Here is an 18,760-nt window from a genome sequence, read left to right as displayed (position 1 = left end):
TGTATCTGGGCCTCAGAAGGCATTCACTCACTCATAGCGACACACACACAAACATGCACATAAGCATACACATTGCCACGGGGCAGCCTGACTGAAAAAAAAAAAGAGAAAGGGAGATGAGGGAACTGGCTTGTCATGTGAGGGAACAGTTATCCCATTATTCCCAATAATTCCCTCTCACAGGACACTTCATCAGCTTTAATCCTGCAAAATCTACCGCAGCTAATCCCAGACAGGTTGGCTGATATTTTGTCTTTCATCTATCACACATTTCTCCCTCTCACCTTTCATTTGTTTCACCCTCTGCAAATTGTTCCTGCTAGGATGGCGTGTCTTACTGGATACTGAAGAAGTGTACTGTAAATCTCTCTTCATATGTCTACGTATATGCATGTTTTGAGTGTGTGAGAGTCTGTGTATTGAACGTCTGTGTGTACCTGTGACAAGTCAGAACCAACTCAAGGCCATAAATGCTGTGAACCATCATAGTTTATGTGGAGTAGACACACTACTGGACATCGTTAATGTATTCTCACAAGATTCTTAAGCTGTCTTCATACCCTTCACCTCTTTGTGTGTTTTCTAGCAGCCCCTGAACGTGTTATCAGTTAAGGATGAATTCAAGGTAGTATTTGATTGGGTACAGTATATTCAAACTGGGGTATATCTATTCTTTAGACTTAATTTGGCCTTAATAGTAAGCATATCCATTTAGGGCTGCAACTAACGATTGTTTTCATCATAGATTAATCTATGGTCAAGTTAATCTATAATATTAGTCTACACAATGTGAAATAATTGTGAAAAATGCTCATCACAATTTCCCAGAGTCCAAAGTGACGTCCTCAACCCAACAGTCCAAAACCCAAAGGCTCTTCATTTATTGTCATAAACGACAAAGAAAAGCAGCAAATCCGTACATTTAAGAAGCTGGAATCAGCAAGTGTTTGATATTTTTGCTTAAAAAATACTGAAACGATTAATCGATTATCAAGATAGTTGCAGCTCTATATCCATTGGTGGGCATGCCTCCTCTTGACTATACCCTTACCAAAGTGTATGTCACCGGCTTCATGATTAATACCACTAACAGTTTGTATACTGGAAAGAAAATCAATTTTATTACAAATGTGCACTAGCAATTGACAGTATTAATCACTTAAAAATATAGCAAAGGGACAAGTTTTGTTGTTTAATGGTTCAGTCCACGTGCACCTTTAACATGATATATTGTGCTGCATATTCAACAAACAGGCATGGAAAAGAAACAGACCCATGTTATGGGTTCCTTCTGCTGGGTCAATGACCCCTGTTGCTGTTGGTAACACACCCACATACGCACAAAAGAAATACACACACACATCAAAATGTGTTTATGCATCACATCAGCCACCATGACAGATCTGCAGGCAGACCATGGTGTTGACACTCATCAAAGTTTTTTCAACATCAACAGCAGCACGCAGTCTTTATTTGACCAGGAAAGACACTCAAGCCCAAGCGTCTATTCCTGACCGCTGCTTTGCCAGATAGTTCCTCAATCTCCTTTTGGCCTGTCAGCACAATATTTCTGCTTTGTCAGTCAGACGTGTTTCATCAGTCCGTCTGTGTGACCACTCTGTGACCAGTCCTCTGTCCCGTGTTTTTTATTTTTTTCCTCCCAGCATCGCTGCAAAATCCTATTCTGCAGCACTCTCCCACTTCTCATCTCATCCACCGCACCGGCAGAACATGTTCTGTCAACAATTAATATAAGCCTTTGTGCTGAAAGACATCCACAGAGGCTTGCTAGCAGACATGCATTCGTCTGCTTATGCTGTCTTAAATCAGGGTTTAGTGGAGCACAAGGAGAGATGCTGGTTAACATGATTGACTGTAGTATGCAGTCCAAAGTAAAACCACGAGGGGATGATGAGATTGAGTCAAGCCGTCTTACTCATCCTTACTACGTGGGCAATTTATGTAAGCACTACTTTCTTTGTCTTCTGCCACATAAATCTTCTTACAATCCTAATGGCTACATGCCAGAAGGCAGGCTTTACTTTGAAGTATTTCAAAGATAATTTTTGTTGGCCAACCCACACTTTGTGAAATCTCCATGACTTTGGAAAGTGAAGTTGCTTTTGTGAGAGTGATAAGATGAGTGGTAGCCTGTACAGCAAGAAATAAACTATTGCATCAGTAAGTTGGCAGTTATTGTTATAACTATCTGCCTATCTGGAGGATTTAGTTGGAAATATTCACTCTGTTTCTCCTCCACCGTTGCTATTTTTATTTGACTTGGGCACAGATAACCGAAGCTGAAAGTATAATGAAGTCATTTCATTGAGTGGAACTTGTTAGCATTAGAGCCCTCTCATGTATCCAACAACCTTTTGTTTTTGGAGGAGACAGAGGTCCCCCTCGTTGGTGCAGAAGTGCATTTGGCCTTCCACTTAGGAAGGAGGTTATTGTTGAGCGATACTGTAGCTGGAATTAGGTGAGGAGGTGAAATATGACACACAGGGGAAGACTCTGTTTCCATCCTGCCCGTTAGCTGCTATCCTGTCCCCCCACAGATGGCAGGCCAGCAGGCGCATCACTTTACCTCAGCCTGTCAACAGCCCTGTTGTTCTGAGCTTTGTGTGTGCAGACAAAAGGGACCTGAGAGAGCTGTGGGAGGCCAGTTGGGTTCGGCCTGCGCTGTGAGTAATGAGCTGGAGCCAGTAGCTGTTGTAGTAGAGAGGACCCTTGTTCCACTCGGTCCTTTGAATAAGTTGGCACTTTTCTTTGATTTCAAGTTTTCTCTCTCTCTCTTTCTCTTTGCTGTTGTTTGTGCTCTTTGATTTGAAACCTTTGCTGTAAATGTGCCGTACCCGTTATAACGCAGCGGGTGACATTCAACACATAGAGCTGTAAAGTTTGCGTATCTTTACTCATGCATGACAAGTAGATTGAGACGATTCCTCCATGTCAACGCTCATCTACGGTGACAGAAAACTGCACACTACACACCCAGGTGTTTTTATGACTGACAGTCCTCCAACATCAGTATGAGCTTACAACTATGTAAAGATAATGCTGAATCTTCTCTTTGTAATATTTGTAATCTACTGTGTGCTGCATTTTTTGGTACAGAGTAAGGCCAGTCAATCTCTCTTTAAAACTAGCAGCTAAAGTGTTTCAAAGAAAAGGATTGTTGTGTACTGTATCCTTTAAAGTATATGCTCCGCTTTCCTTTACTCTTCCCACTTCTTTCTTTAAGAGAGAAAGCTTAAGTCACTGTTTTGATGTTGATGGTTTAAGTACAAGAAAGTGACACATCGAGGCGTGAGAGAATCAGCGTTAAAAGGCATTAATTGCTTTTGAAGTTTTTTTAAGTGTTATCCTTTTATTTGCAGAAAAGCAGCCCCGAATGCTATCTTTGCCTGTCACTGTGGAAAAAGCTGGGTTTGTTTACCACAAACTTTTTTTATTGAAGGCCCATTACAATGCATCATTTGACTTCATTTCATGAACAAATGTGTTCTTTTTCTCTTATTTTTATTCTATGATATACTTTACCTTGTCGTCCTTGATTTTCACTTTGTGATTTCTTTCTTTCTTGACTGTAGAGATGAAATAGTTTCTTTGCTGTAGTGAAACTGCTATGAATGTGAATATCTATTGGCAAAATAAATGCAATTACAATGCAACTTCAAGATTACATCCTTTGGTCTTTTTTTGTTTGTTTTGTTGTGTCCTAGAATCAAAGGTGCTGCATTCAAAATGTCAGCTGATATTTATAACTGTTCAGTGTTTTGTGTTTCTACAGAAGCTGTTGGACCTCAGCAGCTAAAGTGCCATTAAGGCAGAAAGGACTGGAGGACAACAGACAGCTCTGTTCTAGTAACTGCTGCACTCTATTGTCTGGCCGAGGTGGAAAATGTGCTTTCAACAGACTTTAACCCTGTGGAAACTCATCCAGACTGCTACCAGTACTTCCTCTTGCCTCTGGTTCATGTCTCCTTTTTTCTCTCCATCATTTTTTTAAACACACACACACACACACACACACACACATACCACATCTCATAGATTCCTGTAGGAACCGTGCCAGTTCTCTCCAAATGCGTCTCATTCATTCGCAGCCAAGGTCTTACTATCAAAGAGCTCCAGTCTTCTACGATGATGAGGCATATCTGTGATGGCCTTTATAAAAACAGGCCCTGTGACACATGCTTCCATTGAAATAATGAAATTCAATGAGCAATAAATGTGAAAGACACTACAGTTATCTCCTTTTTGTAAAATATTGCTCCATTCAACTTATTTATTGGGAAACTTTGAATAGATTTTCATCCTGCATCTCTTCGGTGTAGCCATATAAATGCAATGCAGCCTTTTGTTTCTGTCAAATACTTAACTTGACTATTCAGGCTTTCACTTCAAGCTACTTCCACCTTATTGTGCCTTAGCTGAGCAGTGAGGAGTCAGAAGGTACCAGTGACATAGGTTTAGTGCCTGTTGGCGCTTAATTGATTTGAACCTGGCAACCTGACACTGCCAGTCCCCCGGTGGCTCTATAGAAATGGAGTCTGTATGAGCCAGAACAGTGACATCAGGATGGAGAGGGGTTGTAACCGCTCTTTGTCTATTTTGCAGCTTCTTACCAGGCCACACTCACTCTCTCAAGCAGCAGCAGATCACTCTGAGAGGCTGTCAGGCCTCTTTAACCTGAGGGATGCCATCACACACTGCATTCGATAAGTATTAGGACACTTTTTATGTTTTGTTTTAACACATTACATTTGAAATTAACAATCAAAGTGAGGTTAAAGTGGACTTTCAGGTTCAAAGGCTCAAATTGAATCTATATTCAAGTCATATTGGATGAACAATGTTGGACTTGTAGCGTTTTTCATACATACACTCTCCATATCTTAAGTCAATGCAGCAGGACAGTGATCCTAAACATATAGACAAGGCAAAAAATGATTTGTTTTACCACTTGACATGCCAAGTTGATCAGCAGGCATAAATCCAACTGAGCTTGTGTTTCACTTGCTGAGGACCAGACTGAATGCAAAAAGCCCTCAAAACAAGCAAGAAGTGCAATTGGCTGAAAAATAACAGGCGTCTCCTGACATTTATGAGTGGTTAACAGTCATAGACTTCATAAAAATATGATAACTTAAAGTTGCTGTTAAGTTACTTTCTGTCACCTAAAATTGTGAGACTACTGGTATTTTTAAAAAGGACTCCAGCTTCTACACAGCTCATCTAATGTGGCTGATAATACCTGCAAAGCTCATTGTTTCATTTCAAATCCAATAATGTGCGAGACAGCGACAGTGCATAAAAATGTGTCACTGTCCTAATACTCTCTGGCAGCATTTTATGCACAGTGGCAGGAGGTGAAATATTTTCTATTTTTGTTTGAAATGTTTTTTTCAATCATCCAAAGTAGAATGTATCAGGCAGAACTGGGAACGAGGATGATGTCTGATAAAAGTTGTAGACTGTATTGAAACCCAGGGCATTGCATGTTATGCAGATTAACACGCTAAACTACCAGGATACCTCAAAGGGAAGTAGGATTTTGACTAGTTGCATAATTGGCAGTGTGCATGCCACTTAACTCAAATCAGCCTCAGTCTCTTGAACTCTGGTTCCAAAGTGGCAGTGTGGATATGATGCACTGTGTACTGTTATATTAAATTATTTTTGTTGTGAATTTTATGTGCAGACACACACTCCATCTAGTCCACTTAGTTGACATGGCATATGGCCTGGTACAGCAAGCCCTGTGAAATAAGTGTTTGGGGGAAACAAAAAACTGGAGAAAAGATGAAAGTCAAATTCCTTTATAGAAAGAAAAACATTTGTCACTGAGAGAGAAAGGACTCTCTGGCTGAGCGAGCTGACTAATGAGTACTGCTTCTGGAGCAGAATGCCTACACATTGATGGGAGCAAGTCTGACCTCTGGTGGTCATTTGATGCATTATCAGAGCCAGGAAAATGGGGAAAAAGAGTTGAAAAATATCATGATGTCAAGATGTTTGACCAAAACAATCTGAAATTCAAGTCAATCAAAAATGTGATTTATAAATGTCTAATGTCTCCAATCAGAGCTAAATATTCATTGTTAGTGGTGACAGCACATGCAGTATAAGGTCAGTGGCCAATCAAAGTGCATCTTTCATGGCAACAGTTCAAGCTTCTTCTTACAAAATAAGCTTCTCTTTGTTTGCCTGCTTGGCCAGGCTCTCCAACAGGCCCTTGTCATCCTTATCTGGAAGACATCACACACAGAAACATGAACAATTAGTCAAGGAAAGCATAAAACACCTTTTTGTGTATTAAACCATCATTCCACTCCACTCCCTCTCTCAAAACCTACCAAATATCACCAGGTTGCAGGAGCACTTGGCCGTCCCCAGAGTGTTCTCCAGCACCAGTGTGTATTTTCCGCCATCTTTGGTTCCACAGGTGGGGATGACCAAGGTGCACACTCCGTTGGCTGTGCTCTGCCAAAACCGAGGGGAGTCAGAGATCTTCGACTCCCCCTTATACCAGCAGGCCTACGCAGGGGAATTACCAATATTATTGTTACTTTAGGGGGCTGGGGAAAACATGTTTCAATTATTAATGCACAGATGTTTTCAAGTAGATGCACCACACTGATATCAATAGCCATGTCCTTCATACCTTTGGCGTTGGCATACCCTGATAGGCACAGCTCATGGTGCAGTCATGGCCTCTGTGAACAGCGTGGTCCTTCAGTGGCAGCAGGAATGTAGGTTTCACCTGACGTGGTGGTGAGGCATATTCCCTTAACCGAAGGCTGCTGATGCACTCTAAGAAACAGATGTACAAACACATAAAAACATACAAGAACACAAGAAAATTAGTATTAATTCGACCAACAGTGTAATACTGAAATCTGAAGTCTTCCCTTCTCACCTTTCTCCTTGGCGATGATGAGAGGTTCCTTCGAGTCCAAGGGATCACTGTCTCCAATAGAGTTCTGTGCAATGACTCGGAAGAAATACTTCCTCCCGGGAAGCAGTCCGGTGACGGTGTACTTGCTGCTGAAGACACGCTCGGCCACAGTGAACCAGGAGGCAGTGCTGGTGTCACGTTTGAGGATGACGTAATGTGCTCCCTCGTCGTCGTCAGTCAGGTCTAGGGTGTGATCCCACTGCAGGGTCACTGTACCCGGAACCTCCTCTTCCAGGCAGAGGTTCCTCGGGGGTCGAGGAAAGTCTGAGAGAGGAAGGAGGATGATGAGGAGAAGAAATATTTTATTTAAGCCAAAGCCAACACCCGATTTTGGAGATGAAACCTGTGACATATACTTTGAGGGACCAAATTGTTAAGCAAAATACAGTATATAGATGTTAAAAAAGAGCACATAATTAAAGACTATATGCATATACAATGGAGCCTTCAGCACTCACCTGTAACCCTGACACTGACATCATAGTGAGCCTCTCCATAGTCGTTCTTCAGGTGTACACGGTAGACGCCAGAGTCAGATCGCTGAGAGGAGGAAATGAGGAACTGGGAGTGAGTCTTGCTCTTGGTGACGACTTCTCGTCCTGTAGTGATGATGCCATCCTTGAACCAGGTTACCACTGGGGGAGGTGAAGCCTGTAAGGGTGAAGAAGGGAAGGCTTGAGGAGTAAGAATTCATGTTATAGGACTTACATGGAGTGCATGCTAGTAATGTGTAGATCAGAGTCTTACAGTGAAGGTGAGTTGAAGGCAAAGTGCCGTTCCGGCTCGGACCACCATCTGGTTCTTCAGCTTCCCCTGGAGATCAAACCTGGGTGTCACTGTGTAGGGAAAAAACATAACAGAAGAGAGAAAACCAAATAGAGAAAAAAAATAGGAGACAACAACAGAATGCAGTCATATTACCAGGCGGAGGCATGGCCAGTACACCCTCCAACAGCTCAATGGGCTGTCCCACCCCTCCTTCATTGACAGCCCGGATACGGAAGTGGTACTTCATCCGCTCTTGAAGTCCTCCCACATTGAAGGCAGTGCCAGCGATGGGGATCTTGGTGGCCTTCATCCACTCTTTAGCATCCTCAGGGCGAACCTCTAGGATGTAACCCGAGGGCTCGTCCCCCGGCTCGGGAGGTGTCCACCTCAGAAAAATTGAGGAGTTTGTGGAATCAGACACACACAGGTTCCTCACCAGGCCAGGAGCTCCTACAAGGGCAAAGCCAAGGTTTTTTATACGTTAGATGGTCTAGATAATATGGATACAGAGAGGGACAGTGAAGGACTCACTTATTGGGTCTTTGGCCAGGACTGCATTAGAAATGGTGCTAGGACTGCCTGCTCCAGCCCTGTTTACACTGGTGACTCTGAACTCGTACTCCACATTATCCACCAGCCCTTCCACCATGAATTTTGTATCTGAAAACAGTAACACAGATACAAATTCAATAAATAAAATGCAACCAAAAACAGAGGATGTATGTACTGTCAATACAGAAATGAAAACCATATGGGTTGAATATATAGAGTGATGACTTAATTTGATACACCTTAAAACACTGTGTCCTTTCTCAAGAATGTCTGCATTAAAATTGTGTAAACACAGCCTGTAACAGCAAGATATAATTAGAGTGAAAAACAAAAGACAATGTCAGTCTATAGCAACTAAATATGACAACAGAACATGATAGCTTGATGTACTGCCCTGAGTCTGACCTGTGAGGAGCTCCTTATTGACCTGCAACCACATGTTACTCCCCTTCTTCCTCCTCTCCACGATGTAGCCCAGAACTGGGGCTCCCCCGTCATGGGCTGGAGGTGTCCAGCTCACTGTCATGGTGTCCTTGGTTATGTTAGACACCTGGGGCTGGGACGCTGTGCCTGGAGCCTCTGGGTAGTTGGATTTAAATAGGAGAAGTGTTCTCATGCATGATGAAGAAAGGGGAGTTTATCTGGTAAAGAAGGTGAGCTTGACAATGACATGATAATTTCAATGGCTGTGATGATAATGATAAGGGAGTGAATAATGATGGGAACAATGATGGTGATTACAAGTCTCACCTCTGGACCCCCAAAACTCTTCTCTCCAAGTGTCTTTTGCTCAGACATCTTGATGTTTTGAGAGATGATTTTGATGATGATAATTCATTGTTTGAATTGGCTCTCACCTACGGGCTCTCCAGCGCACACCTCCTCTGTCTCGAGAGGGTCACTCATTCCCTCCGCGTTGACGGCCCTGATGCGATACTGGTACGCCTGGCCCTCCTCCACTTTGTCATCGCTGAAGGTGGTGGTGCTGCTGTCTTCTTCACCAACCCTGGTCCAGGACTTCTTGCCTGCCACACGCCGTTCAATCACAAAGCTGCTTACTTGCTTACCTCCATTGTCCCGCGGAGCCTTCCACTTCATCTTGATACACTTTCCTGACAGCTCGAGGAACTCCACTTTCCCTTGGGGAGGCTTAGGATGGTCTGGGGAGTGTAGCAAAATACGTGTTAAGTAATTCAAACGTGTGTTAAAGAAAACTGCTTTACCTTTTGTAGCCAAACATGTGTTGTCACCCACCAATCACATTGAGGTGCAGGTTGGCAACGGCAGTACCACAGTCACTCTTCAGACGGAGCATAATTGCCCCACTGTCTTCTCGCACACATCTAGTAAAAAAGCAAAGTGAGAGAAAAGATTTTGAAAAGATCATAACATATCTGAGTGGATGATGCCCCTTCTCTGCTCACCCACCTGCTGAGCACCAGCAAGGTGCCGTCAGCTGTTCGCTCCACCTTGGTCCTCTCATCCTCCATGACCTCCACTCCGTCCTTGTACCAGGTGACTTTGGGAGGCGGTTTGCTTTTGAAGGGGATCTTAATGGTGGCTGTCTGGCCCGCCTTCACAGTCACAGGTCGGGCCCCCAACAAGTCCAGCACAGAGGAATCAATTTCTGGAGGGTCTGGGAAATAGGGTTAATATAGATTGGTATTTTATTGGATTTTGGATATAGATTTCAGCTTTCGTTTCAATTTCATTATGGTTTTCAGTGCAGGTTTGGTAGCTTTAGTATGTAGGATTTGAAAATGTCTGACTCCTAGTGGTAGTATCAAAAAAGACACTGTCTGGATGTTTGTGTCCATGCCAGTGGCAGGAAGCTCGTTCCAGCAAGTCTCTGCCCCACCTGTGAATACATACTCAAACATCAAACACAAACACACACCTGCAATAGCGAGTACGGCCTCGCTCTCAGCCCCCTTGGCTCTGAAGGTGTACTTGCCCTCATGGCCATTAGTCACACCAGAGAAGATCAGCTTGTGTACGGCTCCCTGTTTGACCACCTGAACCCCACTCAGCTCTGAAATCTGTCAAATATAACATGAAGGACAAAACACTTCACTGACTGAAAAATAAATGAAAAGAGGAGTGTGTGTGGGTGATAGAACTTAACTGATAAAAATGCTATAAATGCGACTTGATTAAAATCATGACGATATTAATTGTTTCAAGCTTTTTGATTATGGCAATGGCATTAAAGTTGTGTATCACTTGCACATGACTAAGAATCTGCAGTCATGCTAGTGGCTTTGTGAGGATGTACTTGTGCTTGTGTTGATGTTAGCATGCTACCCATCTTACTTTAAGTTTTCACATAACATATGCTAATTAGCACTAAACACAAGGTACAGGTGAGACTGATGGGAATGTCGTTAGTTGTGCAGGTTTTTTAGATAAATGAAAAGTTAGGGAATCACCAGATTTGTTACAATTCATCTTGAGGGTGACATGAATGTGTGTACCAAATTTCATAGCAATCCTCCCAACAAACATTTCACTCAAAAAAACACAACTTTTCTGCCATTAAGGTCATTAGGATTCATCCCCCGAGGACCATGGATATCTGTACCAAATTTCATCCCATCCCGTATTGTCTCTTACCTCCACTCCATCCTTCAGCCACACTCCGTCCACCTTCTCATCATCAAGAACAACACACAGCTCTGCAGGGGAGCCTGTAGGACACTGAGCGTCTGACATACCACTCTTCACTGAGGCGAAACGCTCTGGCAGCACACAAAGAACACATGACTTACTTATTAGTCACTACTGTTATGTTAGACCTTAAAACAAGTTGGCTGATACTGAAAAAAACTCCATTACCATCCACGCTCAGATTGGCAGAAGTGACATATTCGTGTGCATCATTGTCCTGAGTGCAGATGACAGAGTACTCTCCCTCATCTGTCAGCTCACAGTCCTCGAGGATAACCTCTGCCCTCCTTCCCTCGCGCATGAAGATGTAGCGACGACTGGCTGTGATATCACACCCGTCTTTCAGCCAGCGAATGTGCACGTCCTTGGAGCTCATCTCACACTCCAGGCGGGCCTTGCCTCTCTCCTGCACACGGACGTTCTTTAAGAGGCTGGTAAACTTGATGGGAATCCCTGGATAAAAGTAAAATAGACCAAGAATAAAAGGAAGAGAGTCACTTTAGAGGTTTATTTGGCTTTCACCAGCATGTTTCTCTTTGACCTTTATGGTAATTCCTATAGTGTAAACACATGCAAAATTAATCTAATCACATGGAATGTGAAAAGCATGATTATAGGGTGAAGTTATGAACAGAATTAAATGTTCTACCCACTTATTAGGTTTATTCTTTATATTGACTCCTAACACATATAGTAGAATTATAGTTAAAGAACAAGAAAGATAGTCTGCTCATGAATAACCGTAATTAACACAACCTCAATTACTATGCTTCTGTTCCTGCAACCCCAGAGGACTGCCACATGTCCTTGATATTTACATGCCCCAGCTTGCACCTTGAGCAAGTAAGCATCTTGTTAGACAGAGCCGTAATAAATGAGCTTGTTGTGAGGAGGGATTTGGTTGGATTACTTTCAACTCAGCACTAGGAGGGAGGATTTATTATGCTACCCATACGTCTTCATTTGGACGATAGAGGGAAGATGATGTTGTTTAGCATAGCTATGAAGGAACGAAGCCTCTAATCTCAGGGGAGGGTAAAAAAAAAGCAGTAACTGCTTATCTCCACTGAGTCTGAAGGGGGAAGTTTGTTTCCTTCGAAATGCTAGCTCCACTAAAACAGGAAGACACAGCCCTTTTGGGGAAAACAAAACATAACAAACCATAACAAACAAAAAGCACACATAAAAAAAGTTTTTTATGAGGGTGAAGCCTTTAAAATACTTCCGTCCATACTCTCAATGAAAAGTGGCACGGTGGCAGTGAGGTCTCCGATGCTGAAGGTGTAATCTCCAGTGTCACTGACTTTCACATCCTTAATCTTCAAGGTGTAGGTCAGACCATCCTCAGACAGGGACACGTCGAACTTTTCATCTCTTTTTACTTCCTTTCCCTTTACCTGCCAAAATACAAACACTTCTGGGAAAACAATTTCCATATTCCTTTTCCATCGTGTGTATTTCCCTGGTGTTCACGTCCGCCTAGAATGTTTGAATTTGTGTGTTTCTTTTCATCTGAGTTACCTAGATGCTGAAAACAAAATGTTCCTCGAGAGCAACTTCTTACATCTCATCCTAGATGGAATATTATGCGCTTGTGTAAAAGTGTATTTAATGTGTCTTTTAGAGTCACATGCAAACCTTCCAGATGAGCGGTGCATCTGTCTTCTTAGAGAGATGGACCTCAAACACGGCGGTCTGGCGCTCTGTCACTTTCTTGGGCTTGAAGTCAGACAGGAATTTCAGAGGTTCATCTGAAAGAGACATAGGAGAGAAAAAGGCTCTCTAATATATGATTTAAATTGTATAGACTAAATCATGTAAACACCTCACAGAAAAGGATTCCATGCCAAAGAGCAGTATTTGTAATTTGCTGTAAGACATCTGGCAATTGGCGCTTTGATATATGGGTGTTCAGAGAAATATGAGATGACTAAGAAAGCTGACTAAGAGAGAAAATCATCTCTGGCTGGTCAAAAAATATATAAAAATGTTGGCTATTTATGTCCTGTAGATGGAATGAGAGATGAGAAACAGGACAAGGAAATGACATTAAATGGAAGGTGTAAGAGTGTAAAAGCAAAACAAAGTCAGACACATATGCAGGTCATTATGCTCACATAAAACGTGTCCCCATCTGTTAAACAATATAAAACAAGTGTGCACTGTCTCTCTGAGTTATGAGCCGCTGGAAGGACTTGAGTCCCATTCTGCACTTGCCTATGACGTTAAGCCTGGCTGACAGCCTCTTGTCTGCAACCTGCAGAGTGTAGGTGCCCATGTCACCGAGGCTCACGCTAGAAATGCACAGCAGGTGCTTGGTTCCCATCTGTTTCACTTCGTATTTCCCATGAGAGTACTGGATCCGCAGCAGCTCTTTATCCTGAATCGTAAACAAGATAAGGGGAGAACTCACAAGTGTTTTATGTAATGGAAAATCCCATATATATATATGCAAACTTTGAAGCACAACAGACACCATCAGTTTTACCAGAAACCAATGCATCCTGATGTTTGGATCCTTCAGTTCCAGGATGGTGTCGAAGACAATGTCCGTGTCGGCTTTGGCAGTGATGTCCTCCAGGGGCTTCAGCACTCGTACCATCTGGCAAAATACCACATGATCAAACACTTATTTACAGATTTCAAACCCAGACAACATAACACCGCAAAGTATTTTCCCGTCTTCACATTAGTTGACTTGAGTGTTTCTATGCGACACACCTTTGTTGCAATGGCTGTATCTGTGTGACATTAAACTTTTTTCTTTCTCTTTTTCCATTCTGCTCTATTTTTAAACTGTTTTTCATATCACATCCCAAACCTTTTGTTCCTTATGTGATCCTGTGGTACGTGAACAAGCTCTCTGTATGACAGGCTCACCTCCACCTCCACTTTCTTCTTCATCTCCTTCAGCTTCTTGAGGATGCCTCTGAAGTCGGTGAAGCCGTGCTCGGCACAGATCCTCTCGTAGTCCTTCTTGTCAGCTCCAGCCAGGATCTTTAACATCTCCTCCTCTGTAGGTGGCCTCTTCTCCTCTCTCTTCTCCACACTGCTGCACCATGAGAGAGACGTCAGACGGGAAACAATCGTGCATGTGTGTTTACAAAGGTTTATGCCAGGCCTATGTGTGTGTGTGTACATGTACATGTATGTCTGACAGCGTATGCATATGTGCGATGACAGCTCAAAAGCATCTTCCTCTGCCCCCTGCAGCAACACTAGCACACAGTGGAGCTCTTTAGATTTCCTGTCCTGTAGATATTTCTGGATGCATGCAAAAAAAAAAGCATCTGGGGGTGGATCAGAGAACGCTCCATCACACCTTGACAGGCTTTGGGAGTGTCACGGCTAGTATTAGACAACAGGCTTGTGTTCCTACCGTTTCTTCAGCATCTTTTTGAAGTCCAATGCTGGATCTAGAAATGAAGACAGAGCATCTTCACCTAAGGCACTGAGTGAAAACAGCTTCTAAATAACTATCGGGACTAAGAAAGGTTCACACAGTGTGTTATATGAAATGGCTAGACTCACTTTCTGTAACAGTGAGGGATATAGAGTAGGTGGCCTCTCCGTGCTTGTTGGAGGCAATGCACTTGTAGACATCAGCATCCTCCAGGGTCAGGGTTTTGATCTGAAGTGGAGGAAATTCATTGTTGGATACATAAAATGAATTAAAATGGTTTGCTTTACGCTGCTACTGTCTCACTGTAATTACATGGCCTGGTCACTTTAAATCCCACTGCAGTACTTACTTGGAGCAGAGGGAGGCAGTGCCATGCTGGGAATACCCAGTAAACATTTTAAACTTAACAGTCATCCCTCACCAGAGAAACAGATGGCAAAGGGAGATGCATATGTCAGCACCCACAAGTTAATTGCTTTATAATAGCTATTTAAGCTTCACTTAAGCTCCCCGGCTGGTACAGAGAAAGCGCTAAATCCACTCCAGAGTGGTTACAGATAAAAGGATCAGAGAGAGTTTTTTTTTTCTTTCTAGCTACTTTTCCTCATGATGCACGGTGTGCTGTCTGAGTTGACAGCACCAAGATGGCAGAGCCCCCTCCGCTTAATGATATAGTCTGTACAGAGCTGCTGCCCTCTGCAGCCGTCTGTTGTGGTCACATCTTGGTAAATGCACTTGCAGTAGATTACTAGTAGTAGCAGATATTGCAGATATTGGTGCTCCAATGACATCCATGCATAGATGTGCTGGAGTTGTTTTAAAAATATGGTATTTTTAAGTCATCAGCCGTCAATGAAACAGAAAAAAACAGATTGTATTGATACATGCAAAGCTACATACTATTTATATTTTTATATGACTGAACACAAACACAGAGCTGACTCCATTTCTAAAAATATTTGTTTGATATTAGTCATCAGACAACACAATGAAGGGAAACAAAATGGTTCAACCTGCTGATATATCACAGAAAGTTATAGAGACTCAATATAGATCTGAATCAACAGAAACGTCCCTTTAGTATCAGGACCATTGTTTTCTTTAATCACAGCCTTGGGATTGTTTCAAAAGCAAAAACGGTCAGTGACACCCTTTAATAACTGAGGTACTATGGGTTGTGCAGTGGCAAACCTTGAGTATGTGCTGTTTGTTTATGTTGTCATAGAAAGATTTAGTGGCATCCGACAGCGGGCACCCACTGGCTCGTTCCCAGTTAACACTGGGCTGGGGATTCCCCGTCACCTTGGCCTTGAACACAGCATTGTCGCCTATGAATGACAGACCAGGTTAAAGCATGTTATCTGCTTGAGAACAATGAGCTGCAGAGTAACGACTGTTGCTCCTCTCCTCTGCATTATTTTAACAAACATAACATTAAATCATATCAGAGCAGTGAGAATGAATGTTTAATGAACATCGGATCAATCACCTCACTCTCTTGCCTTTTTCTGTTTTCCTTTTGAGACCAGTGAGTTTCAGGTGAACCCATGAATGCTAATGCTATGGCTACTCCGCAGTGTTCTGCATATTGTGACAGGCTATCTTCTACAATCCTCTTAATCTATAATTCACAGGTAGAGCCTGGGTGAATACGGCTCAAACGCCTGCAGTTTATGCAGAATAGGCACTAGTATTCAGCAGAAGCAGCAAAGGGTTTCTTCCATGGAGGTCAAGAGCATCACACAAACTCTATCACAGTATCTTTGTGCTTTGTGAGGTCTTGGCCAGGACTTTGATCAGCGTGGATTTACAGTACCTTCAACCCAGAGAGACAAATGGTTTTCTAAAGTTCACACATAGCTGCAAACTTTTACTTCCCAGTAGAGTTTAAGCTTGTGTCATGTGGAGTTTCTAGGCAAACTATGGGCAAGGATCTAAAATTTTTTTTTACTTTTACAGTCTCAAGGGCTCACAGTTTATAATTCAATGTGAAGAGAGATATTACGGGACGCAAAGGGCGTTTCTAGAAAATTTCAAGGTGCTGTGAGATGAAAGGAGCGGTTCACCTCACCCTCCTGGGCAGTGATGGGGCGCAGCTTCTCCTCAAAATCTGGGACAGACTCTCCCTCTGGGATCAGGGGGGAATTCTGTACCTGGCTGAAGGACTCCGCCACAGCTGAGGTCTTTCGCTGAACCCCAGAGTGCTCTAAAGGACATCCACATTATAATCATGTGCAAAACAGGAGAGCTATGTTAGAGCAGCATCACATGCAAATGTGATATTATCATTATGAATGTTTTTTGTTGCACTGTAGAACTGAATAATGTAGTTCATTCAATGTATTGTTGGTCTGTATTTGGCCAGGAGCCTAAAATGGCAGCCTGGCATCATTTAGTTCCCAATGTGCTCCGAAAAAGACAATGTTCTGCACAGTGGGACAGGTGAGGAATGTCAGTTGAAGCTACTATTTTAACCATCCTATGTAATTGTAATGATAACTCTAATAGAGGGTCCTTCATGCCATGTCTCGTGATTAAAAAGGTTACATTAGAGAGCATGGCAGATGGGGAGAAGGTGATCTTGGTGGATAATTCCTACCTTCCATGGTTCTTGTCAAGCCCTGAGAGACCTTTCGCAGCTTGGTAGAGCTCACGGAGGAGCTGAAGGTGGAGGAGGAGGAGGACATTTGCATCTCTGACATCTGCCTCATCTGACCCATCTGCCGTTCCACCTGCTCCACTCTGCCCCCAGTGGCCTGGAGAAGCTCTGCTGCCATGACAGTGACGTTGAGGTGGTGCCGATCTGTGCCAGACACAAATAGAGATGTGAAATTATAATTTCACAAGTGGCAGACAAAACTCATTTGACTCCTAATTCGACTGGGTCTTGTTGCGTGTGACAGCTTTTAGTCCTGATATATTGCCTCCAGTAGATAAGAGGAACCAGGGGGGCAGAGGACAATCCTAACCATCCTCTCTAAATTCACACACGGATATTGTAATCCTAATATCCTATAGTGTACTCAGATAGCAAAAGAGGCTTTTCAGAGCAGACATATGCTTGTGTTTGTTAAAGTGTATGTTGGAGTGTTTGCATGTCTTGAACACACGTCTTCGCTCTGCCTCGGTGGTAATTGGGTTTGTGTTTCCAGAAGAACACACCAGACATGATCGAAACTCACGTCCCTCCCTTCTGCTCATCCCCTGCCCTTTCTCTGCTCTATCATCCTCCTTTCAACAGAGACTACAATAGTCCTTTGCCTCTGCCTGTCTCATACAAAGATCCAATTAAAAAGGTAATCCACACACCTGCTGTGGGAGATAAAGCATTGTGCTTGTACCACTGATGAACCGAGCGCCTCCTCTCTTACTTTGAATTTGGATTCCTCTCTCATGCCCATTCCCCCATTCATTTCTTTCAGCATGTGTGTAAGTTGTGCATTGGTGTGTATGTGCATCTTCACCTGCACATAATCTATACACTTTACCAGCAGCTGAAGGAAGAAGATTACAGATGTTACAACCGTTCAATGCCAAGTACAAGCAAGTGTCAAGCCCCATCTATTCTTCTAATGAATGTGTCACTCATTGTACCTACTTGTAAAATCTCCATCTTCACAAAAAAAGTCACATAAAGCTCAGTGTGCATGATCACATCGGTATAAAAATGTAGAATGGTCTTTTTCTTTTCTCAGCGACAGATTGGCCAAAAGGAACAATTAGCCACAAGATTAGTCGCCGAATGGAAAATGTAAATTTTGCTTCCTGCTGCCTATACACTACATGTTGGGTTTAGTGAAGTAATTTGTTCTGTAAGCTTTGATACCTACCAAAGGAAGTTGTTTTCAAGCAGCCACAGCAAACTCTTTGATTGTATAACTAACTACAGTCTAAAGGAGTAGCAAGTGACTCGAAGCTACAAAGTGCTGAACAGGTTGCTGTCTCGCTGCAAGTGGAACACAAGAACATCTCTTTTTCCTTCTTACCTCTCTGCCTCTTTGTTCAGTGTCCTTGATCTCGCTCCTCTCTCTCTTTCTCACACAGCATCCAGCATGGCAAATTGCAAAAGTTTATTTTATTTTATTATTATTTCAGAAAAAAACAAGGCACGACACCAACCAAACTTACTTGTTACAGCAAAGACTTTACTCTCTCACAGATTTAGTCTGCGCCCCAGGTTTCTGGTTCAACTGCTTCCAGTCCAAATGTCTCCTCTTGATGATTTTCTTAATCCACACACTGCTCCCCTCTCAGCGGTCCTTCACTGCTTTCTTGGTTCCTTTTCTTGGTGGATGAGCCAAGGCTGGAGCACTCAGTTGAAACACCTGCTGTGTCCTGTCTCTGGACAAATAAGGCACTGATCTGTCCTGGGTTTGCTGGGGCCAGGCTGTACTGGGCTGGACCAG

General features: G+C 42.9%; 1 protein-coding gene across 1 annotated transcript; it reads right to left on the bottom strand.

Annotated features, from left to right (window-relative positions):
- Positions 1-6,186: 6,186 nt before the first annotated feature.
- On the bottom strand, positions 6,187-17,131 carry LOC139287144 (immunoglobulin superfamily member 22-like). Its single transcript, XM_070908132.1, has 25 exons — positions 16,954-17,131; positions 16,426-16,560; positions 15,546-15,682; positions 14,483-14,582; positions 14,331-14,367; positions 13,832-14,003; positions 13,440-13,553; positions 13,169-13,331; positions 12,590-12,702; positions 12,186-12,348; positions 11,120-11,404; positions 10,898-11,022; positions 10,182-10,323; positions 9,713-9,920; positions 9,539-9,627; positions 9,142-9,444; positions 8,690-8,863; positions 8,264-8,392; positions 7,886-8,182; positions 7,712-7,800; positions 7,423-7,615; positions 6,926-7,228; positions 6,671-6,819; positions 6,363-6,543; positions 6,187-6,254 (listed from the first exon to the last, which is right to left on the bottom strand). The coding sequence occupies exons 1-25, from the start codon at positions 17,129-17,131 to the stop codon at positions 6,187-6,189; spliced, it is 4,047 nt and encodes a 1,348-aa protein (XP_070764233.1).
- Positions 17,132-18,760: the final 1,629 nt, after the last annotated feature.

This window comes from Enoplosus armatus, chromosome 6, assembly GCF_043641665.1.
Source record: "Enoplosus armatus isolate fEnoArm2 chromosome 6, fEnoArm2.hap1, whole genome shotgun sequence".
In the NCBI taxonomy this organism is placed as follows: domain Eukaryota; kingdom Metazoa; phylum Chordata; class Actinopteri; order Centrarchiformes; family Enoplosidae; genus Enoplosus; species Enoplosus armatus.
This window is presented reverse-complemented; position numbering and strand designations above follow the sequence as displayed.

What these genes read in the sequence shown, in the direction of transcription:
- LOC139287144 (XM_070908132.1), bottom strand. Translation starts at nt 17,131, where the DNA reads ATGGCAGCAGAGCTTCTCCAGGCCACTGGGGGCAGAGTGGAGCAGGTG. An exon ending in CCCCATCACTGCCCAGGAGG is followed by an intron (nt 15,683 to 16,425) that starts GTGAGGTGAACC and finishes TGTCATTCATAG; the next exon opens with GCGACAATGCTGTGTTCAAG. An exon ending in GTGCGCTGGAGAGCCCGTAG is followed by an intron (nt 8,864 to 9,141) that starts GTGAGAGCCAAT and finishes CCAACTACCCAG; the next exon opens with AGGCTCCAGGCACAGCGTCC.